We start from the raw sequence: 19,271 nt of genomic DNA on the forward strand, positions 1-19,271 counted from the left end.
ACTGATCTCCTGGGGAAAAAACTTAATCATTTCCGATGAATCACTGAGTGTGTTTGGCTGGGAAAGTCTTGTGAGGGGGGTGCTGGTGCTGGTCAGCCATGCAGAGGAGGAGGAGGAGGAGGAGGAGGGCATGGGAAGGGCTGCTGCATGGCACCAGCCGGGGAGCAGCGCTGGGGCTGGGGGCCAGCACAGGGGGCTGATGGTGGGAGAGGTGCCTGGGCATTCCCAGGAGGAATTCTGTGCCTCAGGGGAACCTGCAGCCCGGCCCTGGAGAGGCTCAGGGGCATTCCCAGGAGGAATTCTGTGCCTCAGGGGAAACTTCAGCCCAGCTCTAGAGCGGCTCAGGGTGGCTGGGCATTCCCAGGAGGAATTCTGTGCCTCAGGGGAAACTTCAGCCCAGCTCTGGAGGGGCTCAGGGGCATTCCCAGGAGGAATTCTGTGCCTCGGGGGAGCTGCAGCCCGGCCCTGGAGCGGCTCAGGGAGGGTCGGAGGGATGCAGCCCCTGCTGCCGGAGGACGGGAATGCTGCAGGGAAAGCAAGTGGAGGAGAGAAAAGGATGTGCAAAAGTTCAGAGCGTCTGGGCTGAGAGCGGGAGGAGGGCACTGTCACAGCCCTGGGTCCGTCCCCATGTGTGATGAATCTGAACCAGTGAGTTTCGGCTGTCCTGTGAATGGGGGAGCGGAACGGCGTTGAAGGTGAAGAAAACCCTTGTCCTCCAACAGCCCTCCTGGCTGTGACTGACTCGGGGAAACTGAGGCACGGAGCCAGGCTGTGACAGGGCAGGGGCGCTGGGGCCGGGTGCGCTGCGTGGCTGCCAGCGGGCCACTCGCAGCACCTGGCGGGGTTCGTTGCGCTCCTCCCGGCTCTGCCGCGGGCTGCCGGAGGGGCCGGGCTGGGTGATTACCCCTGGATAATGGGAGCCTTGTGCAGCTCGGCGAGTCCCCCGCCCCCGGGCCGGCCCCTGGCCAGGCTGCTGCCCCGGCCACCGCGGGGAACAGCTCCTGCACAGCCGCCCCATTCAGCAACAGCTGCGCGGGGGCTCGGCCGCGGATCGCTGCGATACCCTGGGGCCCCGCCTCGGGGACAGCACGGGGCTGGGGGACACCGAGGCTCAGCAGGGGCTGGGGTGCGAACCCTGCAGACCCTGGTGGCCCGCCTGGACACGAGTCTGCTCCGCCCCCAGCCCAAGCCGCCCCCAGGTGTCCGTCGGAGCCCAGACAATGACAAACAGTGTTTTGCCTGCGTGTTTTGAGTCTGTCCTTGTTTGGCGTGGGTTCAAAGGTGGCCCCCGGCTGTGGTCGGGCTTTAGGGCAGTGTGGGGCTGAGCAGGGCACTAGGTCACTTGTGGTTATCGCCACTGCTACCTGCACATTGGACTCTCAGGGAATGTCGCACCGCCGGCATTCCCCAAACGCTCTGAAAAACACATCCCACGCCTCGGCCCCCTTCTCTGGGTCTGTGAGCGATTCCACCTCCAGCGCCCGGCTGTCTGCCTGCCTCAGCCCGTGCACGCCCGGACAGGCAGGAGCTGGCAGGTCTGCGAGCCCCTCCGGCGGAGCTGGGGCCGGTCCGAGCGGGGCGGGGGCCGGGCTGGGCCGGGCTGGGGGCCGGGCCGAGCGCTGCCCGCGGCCGTGCGGGGCCGGACACCGCTCTGCGGGGCTGGGCGGCGACGGCGCCCGCCCGGCTGCTGCTGCGGGTGATAAGCGGCTGCGGGCGGTGGGCAGGCACGGCGCCTTCCTCCTCCTCCTCCTCCTCTCCTCCTCCTCCTCCTCTCCACCTCCTCCTCCTCCGCCTGACGTCAGCCCGCGGCCCCGCTCAGTCTCGGGCGGCCGGCGGCGGGCATGGCTGGGGGGCGGCGGCCGGCGGGGCTCGCCCTGGGCTGGGGCTGCTGCCTCCTGCTCTGCTGCGGTGAGTGGCTGCGGGCAGGGCCGGGCGGCGCGGGGCCGGGCCCGGGCGGTGCGGGGCGGGCGGCGCGCGCACCTGCGGAGCGCCCCGGGGTGCCGCGGAGCCCTGGCGGGGATGTCCCTCGCCCCGGGGGACACCGGGCTGCACTGGGGCTGCGCTTGGCCTCTGCGCAGCTCCCGAGGTGCCAGCCCGAGCGGGGTCCCCGCGGAGCCGCGGCGGGGCCGGCGCCGGCAGCCGGGAGCGCTGCGCCCCTCGGGCGGTGCCTGGCGCGGCTCCGGGAATGCTCGGATCGCGGGGTCGGGGCAGCCCAGGTGGGATCGGCCCTTCCCAGCGTGTGTCCCCGCCCGGGCGGCCCCGCGATCCGCGGCGGGGCGGGTCTGCGCGCCCCGTCCCGCTCTGGGGGCCCCTCTGCAGCCCCCCCAGCGCCGCGCAGGTTGAGGGGTGACCCACGTGCGTTCAGCGCGCACTGGGGTGAGCTGCTGGTTGTTAGGAAGCATCCACCCCTTTCCTTCTAAGGAGTTTTCCCCTGAGCGCTGTGTTTCTCTTGGCTTTTTTCGCGCTTTCTTTTTTTATCCACTTTCCAGTCCATTTTCACCCTCGGGGGGTGGCTGCGCTTCCTGCCCTGCCCCGCTCCCCGCATCCCGCCCTCCCCTCGCCGGGAGCCCGGGAGCGCTCCCGGTGCGCTGGCTGCTCCCAGCCCCGCCGAGCTGCGGAGGTGGCCCCGGCGCTGGGAACCTGCCCAGGCCGAGGTGTTGGAGCCAAAGTCAGGCTCAGAGCGGAGTCTAGAGCAGGCTGCTCCCACCCCCGTCCCGTGCCGGGATCCCCTTCCCACAGCCCGTGTGCCGAGCCAGGAGTCTCTCAATGGTTGGCGGCGTCGGTGTATTTGGAAGCCCAGACACGTGAAAGGCTTGATGCTTCCCAGAAGCACAAGGGGCCACGGCCAAGACATTCCCAGGCCAGCCAGAGCTGCTGGAACGGGGGGCTGAGCCCACCCCGGGGCTGCCTGAGCCACCGCATCCCTTTGTGCCCCGCGGTCTGGCTCTTGGAGAGGTGTCTGCATGTTGTCACCCAGCTGCGGGGTGGGGTTGAGAGCTTTGCCTCTCCAGCTGCACATGACAGGTCCTGACAGGGTGGTGGGGTTGTTTTGGGGTGCAAGGTGCTGGTCCCCGCTGCAGCAGAGCCCTGGCTCGGTCCCCGTCCCGGGCAGGGTGCGGGCTGGGCGGGGGCTGTTGGTGTCAGGAGGTGTCGGGCGCTGCTGCTGGTGCTGCTTCCTGCGGGGCTGGGGCTCTGCGCCCTCTTTCTTCCCTCTGTGAAGAAGACAAGGTGTGGGTGATGCTGTTTTTGGGGCACCCCGGCTGGTGGATCTGTGCAGCTCTCTGAAGGAATAGGAGGGTAGCATGTGCGGCTGTGCCGGCAGCAGGCGGGATCTGGCCGCAGCTGGTTTTCCTGAGAGGGGAACACAAACCCACGGAAACCTCAGGCATCCCATGTGCGGCTCCAGAGCCCTGCGGTGCCTCTGTCTCCTCTCGCTCCGGGCCGGGGGCTCTGTGCCGCCAACGCAGCCGCACTTCTCGCCTTCTCGCCGCACACCTCGGCTCTGCAGGAGGCTGGCGAGGGACTGTGCTGCTCCCCACCCCCTTCCCCAGCTCTAAAAGCAAATCTTTGTTCTTGTGGAGCTCTGGCTGCCGGCCGGCTGTCCGCCAGCCAGATGGAAAAGGCACGGGGGCTCTCCTTCCTCCTTCCCTGCTCGCTCCCTGCAGACGCCCGCTCCATATCTCGAGGTCTCCGGCTGGAGCTGTGCCAGGCACTTGGGGTGGATGGGGCTCGGTGCTGCAGCTGGGCTGCTCCACGCGCAGCTGATGGATGTGCCCAGGTCCCATCACCGAACCTGCAGTTGTGCTGGGCACAAGGGAGGATCGCCAAGTCCCCGGAGCCTGCTGTGCCAGGCTGGCTGTGCCCAGCACCTCTTTAGCCTGCCCACGCACAGAGCAAAAGGTCTTGGAGCTGTAGAAGCGAGCCTCGTGTCACCGGGGTTGTGGGGGACCTTGCGAGTGTCCCCTTGTGTCCTCTTCCAGCCTGTCCCGGAGGAGGTGGGGAGCAGTGAGCCCTGTTTCCAGGCGGGGTGGGGGCTGCAGAGACCGTGTCAGCCTCCTCAAGGGCAGTGGATGGCTGGGAGGGTTGTGATCCTCATGCCAGTCCCGGATGCCAGCCATTCTCCAGCTCTGAGCTCATGGTTTCGCTTGCTCCGCTGCCTGGTTGAGGGCTCTCATGCCGAGCGGGTCAGGGGGAGGGCCGGCTGCTCTCCCCGGGGCTGCCTCTGCCTGGGGCCCTTGCCGAAGCTCTGAAAATGATGGAGAGGCAAAGTCTGGCCTGGCTGCCTGCAGTCCAGAGTGCCAGGGCTCAGGGGAGGCTGTGTGGGGTCAGCAGGGACACACCCCAGCCCCAGGCTTGCCCGGTGGTGCAGGCGCCCTCCTGCAGCACGCAGCCAGGTCGTGGCTGTACAGGTGGGCAGTTCCTCCTGTGCAAAGTTATCTTTTCCTTTGTATTCTCAGCCAGTTTCCTGGCCCTGCTGCATGCTTATCTCTGGGACTTTCACCTGTTTTTCCAGCCCCTTCTTTGCCATGCTGTGATTTGCTCATCTTTCTGTGCCAACTGCGATACGCCGAGGGGATGGGCAAGGGCCAAACTCTGGGTGTTGGGAGTTCTGAGGTGGCTGGTCCTGCATGTCGGGGCCTTTGCTGTGGCAGAAGGGCTCCTGGCTGTGTTTTGGCTTTGTGGCACCGCACACCCACTGCAAACAAAGAGCATTTTGTGGGCACGGTGCTGCCCTTTGAAGTCGCCCCGTGGTGGCTGTTACAGAGCGGGCGCTATCAAGGGAGATGTTGACACAGCTGCTTCCTCCAAGCCTCTTGTCCCCAGCTCCCGTACCTGGGCTGGCTCTGTTGCTTGGGGACAGGCTGTTGTCCCCTCTGCAGGGCCGTGTGCCAGCCCAGGGCGTGCAGAGCCCCCTTTGCCTTGGCAGGGATGGTGGCTGTGATGCTCCCAGCTTTGCTGCGGTGCTGCCCTTGTCTCTGCTGTGCCTGGCTGGGGCTGCTCTCTCCCAATCCCTTGGGAAGCTGCTCCGTGCCCTGTCCTGGATCAATAGCCATTACCTTCCCATCCTCCCTGGAGCAGGGCCAGCAGCTCCATTACTGCTGTGGGCGGCTGGGCAGGGAGGAAGGTGGGGTGCAGTGATGGGCCCTGTGCCGTGGGTGGGCAGAGCAGGGCAGGAGCAGAGCAGCAGCCAGGGGCAGCCTTGGCAATGCTGCAGGCATGGATGCTTTGACTGCTGGGTTCCTGCTGGGGTGGCAGGGTCTGAGCTTGTGGAGGGACCTGGGAGTGCCAAGGCTGTGGTGGCTGGGGACGTGCTGCCTCCCAACGGTGTCCTGGGGACACAGCTGGTGGGGGCACGACATGCCATGTGCCCCCTTTGGGTACAGGATCGCTGGCCTGAGCCCATGGGCCCCCTGTGGATGCTGAGGGCAGTGTGGCAGTGAGGTCCTGGCTGTCACTCCTGCTGGGCTGGGACACGGTGTGTAGAGCACAAGGCACGGCTCTGCCCCACAGCTTTTGGAGGATGGAGATGAGGACAGGCTGTGCTTGGACAGCCCATTATTCCCCATTCTTCCTGCCCCTAACAGTAAATTCTGTCCCACAGCTGCAGCCAGCAAGCTGGAGATCTCCATGCCACCGGTGGTGGAAGTGGAGGTGGGGGGCACAGCCAGGATCGAGTGCAACTTCTACATCCCTGAGAATGCTTCCTACACCTACATTGACTGGTTCTACGTGAGTGCTGGCCTGGGAGAGCAGCTCTGGCTGCTGGGCTGGGGTGGCAACGAGCCCAGGGCTTCCTGCTGGCCCCCCAGCCCAGCCTGGCCCTGCCCTTGCAGGTGGACCGCAGCAACAAGCAGGTGAGGCTGTACCACATCACGGCCAGCGGGGTCCTGGAGGATGACACGGACTACAAGAAGCGTCTGTCACTGGGGGAGGACAAGGCCCTGTCCATCAGTGCAGTGACGCTGCAGGACCCCAGGACCTTCGTGTGCCAGGTTGGAGCTGGCAGCTACGGCGTGGGCGAGAACAGCACCGAGCTCAGCGTCTACAGTGAGTGACTCCTCCTGGGCAGCTGCTCTAGGGGCTGGCGGGGATCCCATCCCAACCCATCCCTCCTAACATGTGTGAGCTTCTCTTTCCAGAGGTCCCCACGACCCCCGAGATTGAGCCCAACTCAGGAGGCATCTCTGTGCACAGCGGTAAAATCCCAGAGGTGAGGAGACACGCAGGGGACAGGGAGGCTGCCTGCTAACCCTGCCCTGTGCTCACGGCTGTCTCTGCCACACAGATCGCCAGGTGTGTGAGCAAAAACAGCTTCCCACCTCCCAACATCACGTGGCACAAGAACGGGGAGCAGCTGCACGCCCAGGACAACCGTGAGTCGGGTGGGGATGGCAGCCAGGTCAGCAGAGGGGCTGGGGGCTGGATGGCAGCCAGAGAACCCCAGGGAGCCAACGTGGTGGTGGTGGTGGTCCTGGGATGATGGAAGAGATGAGAATCTTTACTCTATGATTTATTATTTTTATATATATATATATATACACATATATATATACATATATACATACATATATACATATATACACACACATATATACACATATATATATGAAGATATTTTAATATATATATATTAAAAATCACAATTTATATATATAGATTAAAAGATATAGTAGAAGAAAATGATCTATTAAGACTATTCTAAAAGAGATATAGATTAAAAGATACATGAAAAGAAAATGATCTATTAAGACAATACTAAAAGATACATATAGATTAAAAGATACATATAGGTTAGAAGATATATATAGGTTAAGAGATACATTTAAAGAAAATGATGTATCAAGACTATACTAAAATATATATAGAGATTAAAAGATATATAGAGATTAAAAGATATATAGAGATTAAAAGATATATATAGGTTAAAAGATATATTAAAATAAAATGATCTATTAAAACTATACTAAAAGAATAAAAGAAAACTTTTCATTAGAAAGCTAACAAGGAAAAGAAAAGTATAAATATAATAATAATAAAAATATAATATAATATAAAAATATATCATTATAGTAATAATAATAAATATAATAATAATAAAATCTTGTGACTGCTCACAGCCTCGACACAGGTGGCTGTCGTTGGTCATCAAGTAAAAACAATTTCACATGCTGGGTAAACAATTCTCCAAATCACATTCCAAAGCAACAAAACACGGAGAAGCCGAAGCTCCTCAGCTTCTCAAGAGAAAAAAAATCCTAATTTTTTGGCAAAGATTTCTGATAAAACATGTCAGTGACGAGCCCTCCGTGCGGCCGTGTCCCCCGCAGAGGTGACGATGCCGTCGACGCTGACGCGCGAGTCCAGCGGGCTGTACACGGTGAGCAGCGCGCTCTACGCGCCCGTCACGCGCCAGGACCGCCACTCCCGCTACCACTGCACCGTGCACTACTGGCTGCGGGGACAGCGCCGTGCCCTGGACTCGCAGCCCGTCCAGGTCAACATCTTCTGTGAGTCTGGGCCTGGGGGGCCGCGCCGGTGCCCTGCAGAGGGGCTGGCACTGACTCTGCCCGTCCCTGCGCCCAGACCCCGCCGAGAACCTGAAGCTGAAGGTGATGCCGTCCTCGACGCTGGTGAAGGAAGGGGACAATGTGACACTGGTCTGCGAGGCTGATGGGAACCCACAACCTGTCTTCAGCTTCTTTAAGAAAAACGTGAGGCTGGAGGGGACCAGGGCACCAAACGTCTCCTGGTTGCTCTTTGTCCCCTGCCCAGAGAGTGCTGGGGAGGGGATGCAGTGGCTGGGTGGGAGGGGGCCTGTGTGGGGCTAAGGACTCTGCTGTGACCGTGTTCACAGGGGTCCCAGGATGAGGGGAGAGATGAGGATCTGACTCCATGTTTCAGAAGGCTTGATTTATTATTTTATGATATATATTATATTAAAACTATACTAAAAGAATAGAAGAAAAGAATTCATCAGAAAGCTAGTTAAGAATAGAAAAAGAAAGAATGATAACAAAGGCTTGTGGCTCAGAGAGTCTGAGACAGCTGACTGTAATTGGCCATTAATTAGAAACAATCACATGAGCCCAATCCCAGATCCACCTGTTGCTTTCCACAGCAGCAGATAAGCATTGTTTGCATTTTGTTCCTGAGGCCTCTCCTCTTCTCCAGAGGAAAGAATCCTCTGAAATCCTAAAGAAAAGATTTTTCATAAAAGATGCCTGTGACACTCTGCTTTGTGCCCACGGTCTGCAGCTGGATGAGTGGCAGGATCTGACATCGCTGGCAGAGCCCGACAGCGGCATCCTGAGGCTGCACGACGTGAACAAGACCAGCAATGGCACGTACAAGTGCCAGTCCCTGGACCTGGATGATCTGTCACAGATAGAGAAGGATGTGGATCTTGTTGTGAACTGTAAGAGAGAAGGGAATGGACCCTGTGGACCTCGTGCTGGGTGCTTTGTCCCTCCTGCTCACCCTGCCCTGGTCTCCATTCCTCTCCAGACATTGAAGGGGTCCATGTGAAGATGGAGCCGTCCTCGACCCTTCGTGAAGGGGACAGTGTGATGCTGAGCTGTGATGCCTACAGCCCCGTGGGCCTGAAATACCAGTGGAGGGATGACAAGGTGAGTAGGAATCCCAGTTCTGTTGTGCTCAGGCTCAGCCTGGGCTTTGCAGCAAATCAGGCAGAGTCAGGATCTTGCTCTGTCTCTCCTGAGAGGCCAGGGGAAGGAGTCCCTCTTTCATGGACCTGCATTGTCCACCCCAATATTGTCACCTCCTGGCCAGGACTGCAGGGAGGTTCCTGTGCTTGCAGGCTCCTTCACTGTGCGTGGGAGAGCTGAACCCCTCTGGGATGTGGGCACAGAGAGCTCATTGTTGGGGACATTCCTTCCCAACAGGGCAAGAAGCTGGTGGAAGGGAACCAGCTCTTCGTGAAGAACCTCACCTTTGAAAAGTCCAACACCTTCAGCTGCAAGGTGATGGCCCCGAGCGTGCCTGGGCTGGAGCAGAGCAAGAAGGTGTCTGTGGCTGTCGAGGGTAAGACCTGGCCTGGGTGCAGGGTGACCTGGCCTGGGTGCAGGGTGACCCCTGCCTGCCCTGTACCCATTCCCTGAGAGCTGTGGGTGCAGAGTGACCCCTGCCTGCCCAGCACCCATTTACCCAGGAGCTGTGGGTGCAGAGTGACCCCTGCCTGGCCAGCACCCATTTTCCTGGGAGCTGTGGGTGCTGATGTCCCCTGCCTGCCCCCAGGGAAGCCGCGGATCGTGGCCATCAGCTCCCCACTGTACGTGCGCCAGGACGAGGTGATCAACCTGACCTGCAAGGCCATCGCCTTCCCCCCGCCCACCGTCCAGTGGAGCATCAACGGCACGGTGAGAGCCGGGAGGGACCAGCCTGGCAGGTCCCAGGGGCTGCCCAGGCACTGAACCCTGCCCTGCCTGCCCTGCCCAGGCTCACGAGTACGTGGACAACCAGCACGTCGCCAGCAACCTGACGGTGCGGGTGAGCCACGACCTGCTACGGGCAGGAGCCCTGTGCCGGGTGTCCAACAGGCTGGGTGTCAGTGAGGAGCGCATCCAGCTGCTGGTGGGTGAGTGTCAGGCCCTGCTTTCTGCCCCAGGGCCCCTCAGCAGTGTCAGGCCCCCCTGGCCCAGGCGCCGGCTGTGCCGTGCTGCCCTGGGGGGGCTGAGCTCGGTGTGTTTCCCTCCCTTCCTGCTCTTCCAGATGGTTCCATCAGGAAAGGTCAGTCTGCTGCTGGTGTCCGTCAGGACATGAGTTATGCTCACCTCTAGCCTGGGGAGGGAGCTTGGCTGCTGGCTCTGCACTGCTTCTCTTGCTGTTTCTCTCCCTGCCAAGCCAGGCAGGAGGCTGAGGCTCTGTCCCCAGCAGGGGAACGCTGCCTGCTTGTCCTCAGCGAGGCCACCCAGTGCAGCTTCTTGCAGCCCAAACCTGCTGGGCAAGGAAGCAGAGTGGATTGGGTTAGGAATTCCTTGCAGGAATTCCTGTTATCCACCCTCCTGTGGCACATGGGGCATGGCAGCCCAGAGCAGAATTTCTGTGTTCCTACAGAAACTGCCCCAACGGAGCATTTCTGTACTGAAATCTGCATCCTGCAGGCAGCTGGGGAAGCACTGGAGCTTTTCTGGGAGAAGGGGCCCTTTCCTAACACAGAAGGGAAGCTGGAGGGCGTCACGGTGGGACAGGCATTAATTTCTTCCTCTCCCTGTTCTGTTTAGATCAAAAGTCAACAGCAGAGAGCCAAGGGGTGATCATCGTGGCCATCATCGTGGCCATCCTCGTGGTGGCTGTGCTGGGTGCTGTCATCTACTTCCTGCACAAGAAAGGCAAGCTCCCGTGTGGCCGTGCTGGGAAGCAGGACATGTAAGCACTGTCACCTATCCCTCAGGGGCCTGTGGGGCTGGGGGTGCCTGATATCACTCATGCTTCCCATCCCATCCCATCTCACCGCTCCAGCTCTCCCTGCCCGGGCGGGAGCACGGCCTCGGGGGCTCCGCGGCTTTTCCAGCTTCCCACAGGGCACTGCCATGCAGGGAGGAGACAGCAGAGTGGTAGAACAGCCAAGGGCCCCCTCCCTGGGCAGCCCAAAGCTTTCTGTGAGCTGGAGTTTCTTTGACCCCAGCGCTCTGGTCCCCTGAGGTGGAGCCCCAGTGCTCGGCCAGCCACGCGCCCTCCTGGGTATCGCCAACGCGTCTCAAAAATTGTCACCTCCCTCCCCTAGCACAAAGCCAGAGGCCCGTAAAGACAAGATTGTAGTTGAAGTTAAGTCAGATAAACTTCCCGAAGAGGCGGGGCTCCTGCAGGGCGCCAACGGCGACAAGAGAGCTGCAGCTGACCAGGTAGGAGCGAGCTCGGGGCTGCACCAGGTAAAGCTTTGCTCCCCTTCGCTCCCCTCCTCTGGCACTGCCCACCCTGCACGGGCTCCATCATCCATCAGCAGCACTCGGGGGGGCCGTGGGAGGGAGGGGAGGGGACAATAATGGGAGGTGACAAAGCTCTGCTCCTGCAGTGCCCTGCTTGGCTCTGCCCCTTCCGTGGAGCAGCAGCCAGGCTGCCCAGGGGAGAAGGAGCTAAAATAGAAAGATGTTTGGCCAGAAGTCAGAGCAGAGGCTGCAGGAATGGGTCCTCTGAGCCAGAGAGCTTGGGATCAGTCTTTTGGGACAAGTGTGTGCCCCTCACCTGGGATGGAGCAGCTTTTCAGGGTCACTGCTGGGCACCACAAGCTGCAGCCCCTGAGCCCGCTGTGGTTTTTATTTGCCTTGGGCCAGGCCAGAGCCCCTGCCTGGCTCTGCACAGCTCACACTCCCCTCCCCTCGGGCTGGGTGCCACCCTGGGCTGCCCCAGCTGTCCCCACCCCCCTGTGTGTGCCACTGCAGCAGAGGGTTGGGTTTGTGCTCCTCACTAACCTTGTGTTTTCCCCCTCTCCCTTTCTCTTCTGGTGGACCTGAAGAGCGAGAAATACATCGATCTGAGAAACTAGAGAGGAAACCTCCTAAGTGCTTTCTTCCTTCAAACCTTTCCTGCTCTTGGATTGCCTTCTCCCACCCCTGCTCCAGCCCCTGGGGAGCACGGCCAGGGACCAGCCGAGTGTCACCGTGCTGGGGACACCTCCCTGACTCACCTGGCCCCTACCTCAGCCCTGGGCTCGCAGGTGTTGCCTTAGCAGCAAAGCTGGACTCGCTTTACTACTCCAGAGAAGCCACAGCAATATTAGGAAGAATTATACCCCATTAATCCCTACTTGGTGGAAGGATTTGAGGCTCTTTCAGGTAATCTGTTCTGTACATGTTGTGGGAAGGTTTTGACATGTTCTTTTTACCCTGACCTTGCTCAGCGAGGCTGGTGGAATTCGGTTTTTGGGATGTCTGAGGCACCTTAGCTGTAGTGAGTGCAGGTTGGAGGAGAGGGGAGTGGAAGGGGGGTGTGTTAGAGGGGTGTTTGCAGCTTCCAAGAGGGTTTGAGTGCTTGGCTTTGTCTTTGAAGCGTTCCTGGGTCGGTTTATCCCAGTGGTGCAGTGATGCCACAGGAGGAGAGGACCTGGCAGAGCAAGGAGGGGGTGCCAATCTCCAGGAAGGCTGGAGGGTGTCTGGTTTGGAGCTGTGCTGACCCGAGGGCAGGGCTCTCTCTCTGAATTTGGTTCATTGTAGGGATGCTGCAACAGCAGGACCCGGAGCTCCCACAGGTTGAAATTCAATCTTGGACAGGGCCAGTCAGTGACGTCTCAGGGTTTTTTTGTGCTCAGCCATTGCCAGCCCCAGGTCCAGCTCCTCTCTGTGCTCCGCTGCCACCTCTGGCCCCAGGGGGAGGAGAGGAGAAGGGCAAGAACCTTCCATGAGCTTCAGTGCCAGCCTCCCCTGCCTCATCCCAGAGGGATCAGCCCCTCCTGCCCCTCCATCCCCTCCTCTGAGCTCTGCTGCTCACAAGGCTTCGTCCCCCGGGTGCCAGAGGGGACCTGTCCCCGCCTGCTCCACGTGGTGTCCAAAAGCAAAAGCTTTGGTTTATATATATTTTTGTTGGATTGTGTGTACATTTCCAGGAGTTTTATTTCTCTTTTTTTTTTTTTTTTGGTTGTCCGATACTTGCAAGGTTTTTTTTTTTATATATGTGAAAATAAAGTACGGATTCAAAGCTGAGTGGTGGAGTTTGTTCCCACAGCCAGAAGGGTGGGAAGGGCATTCCATAATCCCATGGAGCTTCCAAGAGGATCCATTTATGCCCCTGTGGCTGCTAATAATACACTAATTACTATAAATGCTAATAAATATGTCCATTCTAATAATAATAAAAATATATTTATAATAAAATAATAAAAAATTATAAAAATAACTATAATTATAAAAAAAATAAAATAATAATAATAATAATTTCAAATTACATAATCTTATCTTTAGGCTGCAATAGGTGATTGTACCACTGGATCTTAAAAAATAATATTATAAATAAAATTGACTGTTAGAATTTTTTGATAATTGAATCAGTAGCTGACACCAATACTGTCTGTACATACTGGAGATGATAATAAACACTAATAAACTAACACTACTAATTAATAAAAAATATTAATAAAGCTGATAACCACCCCCTGTCGCTACCCTGAGAGGCCAGAGGGTAAATGATGGGTGACACCAAAGTGTCCCTGCTCCTGTGGCCCAGCTCACAAGAATTCATTCCTGTGTCCTCATCTGAGCCCTTGATTCATTACTGGGGACTCAAATGACCTAAAGTTACCCCTATGACCTAAAGTAACCCCAATGAGGACCTCAAATGACCTCGAACGACCCCAATGACCTCAAGTAACCCCGATCATGACCTCGAACGACCCCAATGACCTCAAGTAACCTCGATCGTGACCTCGAACGACCCCAATGACCTCAAGTAACCTCGATCGTGACCTCAAATGACCCCAATGACCTCAAGTAACCCCAATCGGGGCCTCAAATGACCTAAAGTAACCCCGAGCAGGGTCTCAAATGACCTAAAGTAACCCCTGGAAAACCAAAAAATTCTCAAATGACCTAAAGTAACCCCTGTGACCTCAAATGACCCCAATGACCTCTAGTAACCCCGATCATGACCTCGATTGACCCCAATGACCTAAAGTAACCCCGATCATGACCTCGATTGACCCCAATGACCTAAAGTAACCCTGATCATGACCTCGATTGACCCCAATGACCTAAAGTAACCCTGATCAGGACCTCAAATGACCTCGGACGACCCCAATGCCCTCAAGTAACCCTGAACAGGGCCTCAAATGACCTCAGGTAACCTTTTCTCTTCATTTCACCCCAAGTGCCCTCATTTCACCCCTCAGTGGTGGTTTCTGTGCGAGGTTTCTCCCCAGTCCAGGCCCCAGTCACCCTCCCTGACCCCTCTGGGGGCTCCCCTGGCTCCTGAATGTCCCCTTTGTCCCCTGGACCAGAGTGTCCCTGTTTGCTCCATTTCTGGGCCCCTCTGGAAGGTTGGAGTGTGGCACAGCCTGGATTTCTTTAATCTATTTTCTATGTAAAATATTCATAGATTGATATATATGAATAGAGACCAATGAGTATTCAATGAATGGATTCAAATATATATCATTCTTTTCCTATCTTCATTAATAATACATTCTAATAACTCTATTCTAGAATTGTAATTCATACACATGTAATTCTAGAATTGTGTGAGATATTTATTTATTTCTATAATATCCATGCAATAACTTTAAAAGGCTGCAGAATATTCCCTTGGATTCTCTTCCTGGGTGGTAACTTCATGTTCTTCTTGGTCCTGATGGCTTAGAGCCTTTATTCATTGAATCTCTCAGAATATGTTTAATCACTATAATCTTTATATAAATCTTTCCTGGCCTCTGTCAGTGGCTAGAATTTAAATTTGAATTTACCAGATAATTGTGGTGATAATTATAAAATAACTCCAAAGTCAGTCTGCAAAGGATCCAGGAGATTGAAATCCTAAAATTTTCTTTTTCCAGCACTTACAGAAGCACCACAACACACACACACCATCTGCTACAACAAAGGAAATTTTATTTAAAAATAAAACTTTGTTTTGTTTTCTTTCTTACTGACACAGGTGAATGAAATCCCAAACAAAGAAGCTCTTAGTGGGCAGCATACAAGGATGGAAACAATTAATAAATAACATTAGTATAACCTCTAAACATTAACAATGCATCTGCAAACAAAATGAGGACTTTAAACCAAGTGAACCTTAAAGCTCAGCTACTCTCTGTAAGAATATTTACCTTCTGTTTTTCCTTATTCTTTACAGATCTGAAAGGATTAAATACTGCTATTATAATTTTATATTAATGACACTATTATACTTTTTTTTTTAAAATATCTCGTGAAAATCTCAACATTTTTTAACACTGATATTTTACAAATTGGTATTTGTCCATGAGAAAGAACAACAGTAACAGCAGTTCTTCCTCCACTGGGAATTTCAAACAAAAAAGATTTCTAGGAGGAACTTTAAAAATAAATGTCCTTATTCCCCACTAATCTTTAAAGTGGCACCTCTGAGAAGGTGCCTTGGGAGTTGCATTTTTTCTTGCTCAACTGAAAAAAAAAAAAAGAAATAAAACGAACAAAAACCCAACAAAGCAACCAATCAAACCACATTTACAGCAAGGAGCCTGCCTCAGGATGAGCTACAGAAATGTCACCAGTCTGCTGCAGGAGCCACATGCTGGGCCCTGAGCCTGTCTGACCCTGGGGAGGGCTGGGGTTGAGGACATGCACTAAAAAAGGGGAAAATTGGGGATTCCTGCTCGGCTCTGGACACGGGAAATCACCTGGATCCTGCTCAGGAGGGCACCTCCTGCTTCCCACAGCTCCTGCTGGGAGTGATCCCCACTCATTTTGGGAGTGATCCCCACTCATTTTGGGAGTGATGCCCACTCCTCTGGGAGTGATCCCCCTCCTTTGGGAGTGATCCCCCTCCTCTGGGAGTGATCCCCCTCCTTTGGGAGTGATCCCCACTCCTTTTGGGAGTGTTTCCTCACCCTTTTTGGGAGTGTTTCCCACTCTTTTTGGGAGTGTTCCCTCACCCTTTTTGGGAGTGTTCCCCACTCCTTTTGGGAGTGTTTCCCACTCCTTTCAGGGACAGCTGCAGGACACCCCCAGCATTTTTTACCCCATCCCACGATCCTGACTTGGCCCCGAGCTCGGCTCAGCTCCAGTCCACACACGGAAGCTCCACGGCTGAAATGCTACAAAACACAGTGTCAGAGTCCAAGGGAGCATTGCCCATCTCTCCTGCTCCTCCTCTGCACCCTTCCCAAAGCAGTTTGGTGCTGCTTGTCCAGCTCTGCTCATTTCCCCACAGGGATGGATCCTCAGATCCAGCCTGGCCATGCAGCATCCCCTTAAGAAAGGCACTAGACATTTGGGTTGTTTTTCCTTTTTAAAGTAGCATCAGAAAGGTAATTTTCTTAAGAATAAAGGAGAGGGAGGTGAAGGGAAAGAAGAGCAATCAATCTTGGGCTTAGAAAGAACAAGAAAAATCCACTGGGCAGGGCCTGGATCGAGCTGGCAGAGCACAGCCACAAGACATGGCCAGGACTCTGCTGCCCTCAGTGGAATCAGCAAATTCTTAACGTGTCTAAGGAAGAAAAGGCAAGACTTAAGTTTCTTAAATCAGTTTGAGACATAAACAAGTGCACAGAAAGGACACATGCAGAGAAATCAGCGATACATGCCACAAAGATTGCTCTCTCTAATCTCTAATACCCAGAACAACACCCACAGGAACATCTCTTGGCACATAGACCCCAAAGACAGGCCTGGAACAGCTCTGCCAAGCAGGATTTCATGGAAATTACAGCCAGCCTGCCCTGAGGGGCTTGGAGGGCACAGGGAATCACTGGTGCCACACACGCTGGGCAGGACAAGAGTTAAGGCTTTGGAGCTGGCTGGGTCAGCCTGGCTCAGCCATGGCAGGAGTCACACTGAGCTCACACAGCAGGACAGACACCAAAGGGCTCCCAACCAACACAGAGCCCAGTGGGAGTGTGGAAAAAAGGGAAATAAACCCCTCACTAAAGGGTTTGCACCTGGATCTGCAGGACAAGGGACTGCGGCTGCTCAGGCTGCCCAGTGTGACACAGCTGTCCCCTGACAGCCACAGCTGTCCCCTGCTCCTGCTGTCCCCTGCTCCTGCCTCAGCAGCACCAGTGCTGGCCTTGCTCCTGCAGAGGCTCCCACCCATCCCACAGGGAGCAGGGCTGGCACCCCTGGCAGCTGCACTGGGGGCACAGGAGGAAGAGCAGCTCTTCCTCCCCTCCTTCCTCCCCCAGGCACTGAGCCCAGCGCTGTGCCTGAGCCCTGTGCCCTGCAGAGCACCCCCCTGCCCACTGCCAGGCCTGGCAAGTGCCAGCCCTGACCCCAAAGCAGCCAAGGGAGGGGTCAGGGACGTGGCAGGAGAGCTCCCCAAGCTGTCTGAGTGTTTTCTCCACTACAGAGAGGAGAGGAGTAAAGAGAGACACTTCAGCCTGCCTGGAAGTGTCCTGCAGCAATTCAGAAAGCTTTAGGTCTGGAGAGAAACCTCAGCTTGAATTCAAATCCACTTCCTGCCCTGCTAACAGCACTCATGAAGGGTTCTCTGCCACTGGGGCCATCTGGCCCAGCCCCTGGATTCCTCAAAGGCCAGAGTGCCCCCGAGTGCCAGAATCACTCCAGCAAAATTCCAACTGCAGCCCTTAGCCCAGTGACCTCTGCTGACCTCAGGGAGATGCAAATAATGCTGGACATGCTCCAAAGGCCAAGAGCCTCTCAGGCTGACAGGCTGTGATCTGTCTGTGCCTCCTGGATCTAAATCTTCTCCAAAGGAACCATCCACTCCTCTAATATGAACAGAGTTAAGTAGCTGAGTAGGCAAGCCAGGTTTTTCCAATGCAACAGCTGAGTTCTGACCTTTAAAACCATGTGATCACTCCACAAATACAGAATTTTTTCCCCAGGTCTGTTTTAACACCAGATCTGGCAACACCTTAGAGAAATGGAAATGGAAAGGAGAGCCCCCATGTTGTTTGGACAGCCATGCAGAGAACTGCTGCACTTCTGGGACTGCAAAGCAGGTGAAATTCCAACAAACACATCAGCTGCATCTACCAATTCCACAGAACATCCTGGCACAACATGGCTCCTGCAAAAGCTCTCTGGAGGAATGTGTGTGAAGGCCACTAGTCTGCAACAGCCACCATGCAATGAAGATAAATAAAACATCCTATTTACCAGGTGCAACATTCCTAGGGAAGAGCAATGGGAGTGTCCAGTGACGGCTGCTCCAGCCCAGCAGGGCCACAAATCAAATTTGAGCACTGAAGCACAAAATGCTCAAGGCTAAGAGAGGAGAAGCAGCAGCCCCAGTTCTTTGCTCTTGCTCAAATTCTTTGCCCCCCTCTCCCACCCCTCAAAACCACGCCAAGCTCCTCCTGCTCCTGGAATCTGGTGCTGCCAGTGCAAGAGCACACACACACACATGAGAGAAATCCAACTGCCAGGATCAAAACCCCTGACAGAAACTCGTCCTGCTATCTCCAGGCAGCAAGGGAGGACTGGAATCAGAAGCAATAACTGCTATTATTACAGGCAAGAGGGACACACCACGGCCAACAGGAAGCAATCAAAGGATTCTTCCAAGGTCTCCTATAAATTCCCAGCAGAAAGTGACCTTCCAGCTTCTCTGAAAAGCCTGAGCCAGACACACAGCAGCGAACAGATCCAAACCTAGTACCATGAACCACAGGACACACCACACCGACCTCGAGACTTTGTTTCTCTGAGCATCCACTTAAAATTCACAGCACAAAACAACTCCCCCCAGCCTCCAGGGCATCGGCTCGGGGATCCCTCCTCACGATACCTTTCTCTACCAACACCCTGGAAATAAATCTGTTCTCTCAGACAAGAGGTAGGGGTAAAGGACTCCAAGACATACACTGTATAAAACACCGCTCCGCTCCATCCCACTGCTTTGAAATCTGGAACCACGAAAACCTGATAACTGATTCTCTTCAAGAGGCAGGACTGACCTCAGCACGAAGTCTCTAAAGGAACCCCCTTCCCCTTTGGTGCACAGCTGGGCAGCAGCTGCCCAGGCAGTTGGTCCACAGCAGCTCAGGTGTGAGGTGCCCGTGTGCTATGTGGCCACGTGCGCCGGGGAGGAGATGGACACGAACTCCCGCAGAATGTTCTTGGCCATCTCGATATTGTTATGTGCAATGACCAGAGCTTTCTGAATGTCCTGATATGAGTAGCCTTGGCTCATGAGGTTCTCGATCTCGCTGGAGAGGTGCAGGGAGGAGCTGGCCCCGCTGCTGGCTCCTCCTGCTTGGCAGCTCCCGGCTTTGCGCTCCGAGTTTATCCGCCGGGGCAGCGGCTTCGGCGGCCGCTCGGGGACCTGGGAGCCGTCTGAAAAACCTGGCAGGAGAAACAAGTGCATCACTTCAACAGAAAGATGTGGAAATTTTGTTTGGAACGAAGCTGAGATGACAGCAGGGAGATAAATGGCACTTCAAAAAAAGCTGTCACTGAGCTCTGCTGCTTTCTCCAGCCCTTTTATCCTCCTTCCCAAGCTGCTCAGCTTCCCCACCTGGGTGCAAAAACAGCTGGGGAGGTTTTTCTTAATTAACAAGGTTTATCAGGCTCATTTAGTAAGATAAAACCACATAAAAAATGGCATAGGATCTATGTGTGTAAGCAGAGCTCAGATAGCAGCCTTAGAATCAGAAAAAATGACAC

At 55.5% G+C, this 19,271-nt stretch overlaps 2 protein-coding genes and 1 long non-coding RNA gene across 11 annotated transcripts in view; 1 reads left to right on the forward strand and 2 right to left on the reverse strand.

Moving 5' to 3' along the window:
• The first annotated feature begins 1,644 nt into the window (after window positions 1-1,644).
• MCAM (melanoma cell adhesion molecule) lies at window positions 1,645-14,837 on the forward strand. 4 transcript variants are annotated; one of them, XR_011682771.1, is made up of 16 exons: window positions 1,647-1,908; window positions 5,603-5,730; window positions 5,835-6,048; window positions 6,141-6,211; window positions 6,287-6,374; window positions 7,329-7,508; window positions 7,585-7,712; window positions 8,257-8,416; window positions 8,506-8,627; window positions 8,904-9,042; window positions 9,256-9,377; window positions 9,457-9,595; window positions 10,242-10,386; window positions 10,745-10,862; window positions 11,474-11,792; window positions 14,599-14,837. XR_011682771.1 is itself a non-coding variant. In XM_071449776.1 (15 exons), exons 1-15 carry the CDS (start codon window positions 1,842-1,844, stop codon window positions 11,501-11,503), a joined length of 1,851 nt encoding a protein of 616 aa, XP_071305877.1. In that variant the 5' UTR covers window positions 1,647-1,841; the 3' UTR covers window positions 11,504-12,656. The 4 variants fall into 4 exon arrangements, 1 of the variants encoding a protein (XP_071305877.1); XR_011682772.1 differs by lacking the exon at window positions 14,599-14,837 and adding an exon at window positions 12,610-12,656; XR_011682773.1 differs by lacking the exon at window positions 10,745-10,862 and having other exon boundaries at window positions 1,645-1,908.
• LOC139601066 (uncharacterized) lies at window positions 12,564-14,074 on the reverse strand. The gene is made up of 2 exons (XR_011682774.1): window positions 13,681-14,074; window positions 12,564-13,639 (listed from the first exon to the last, which is right to left on the reverse strand). It is a non-coding gene; the product is annotated as an uncharacterized lncRNA (long non-coding RNA).
• Window positions 14,531-19,271, reverse strand: part of CBL (Cbl proto-oncogene) — a 37,893-nt gene continuing 33,152 nt past the window's right edge. The window contains exons 16-17 of one of the 6 annotated variants that reach the window (XR_011682769.1): window positions 15,600-18,950; window positions 14,531-15,470 (exon numbers count right to left, since the gene is read on the reverse strand). Coding sequence is in view for 1 of the 6 variants with exons in the window: in XM_071449774.1 (XP_071305875.1) it covers window positions 18,670-18,950 (281 nt within the window). In the remaining 5 variants the exon portion in view is untranslated. Of the gene's footprint in view, window positions 18,951-19,271 lie in introns of all 6 variants that reach the window. The other 5 variants (XR_011682766.1, XR_011682770.1, XR_011682767.1 and 2 more) reach the window with 5 other exon arrangements.

Source organism: Agelaius tricolor, unplaced genomic scaffold (genome assembly GCF_023055355.1).
Source record: "Agelaius tricolor isolate 1412-34295 unplaced genomic scaffold, bAgeTri1.0.p SCAF_29, whole genome shotgun sequence".
Classification (NCBI taxonomy): domain Eukaryota; kingdom Metazoa; phylum Chordata; class Aves; order Passeriformes; family Icteridae; genus Agelaius; species Agelaius tricolor.

Bases quoted from the DNA above. Each gene is read 5' to 3' on its own strand.
- MCAM (XM_071449776.1), top strand. From the start codon at position 1,842: ATGGCTGGGGGGCGGCGGCCGGCGGGGCTCGCCCTGGGCTGGGGCTGC. The intron at 7,713-8,256 runs GTGAGGCTGGAG...CACGGTCTGCAG, and splicing joins TCAGCTTCTTTAAGAAAAAC to CTGGATGAGTGGCAGGATCT. The intron at 9,596-10,241 runs GTGAGTGTCAGG...TGTTCTGTTTAG, and splicing joins GCGCATCCAGCTGCTGGTGG to ATCAAAAGTCAACAGCAGAG.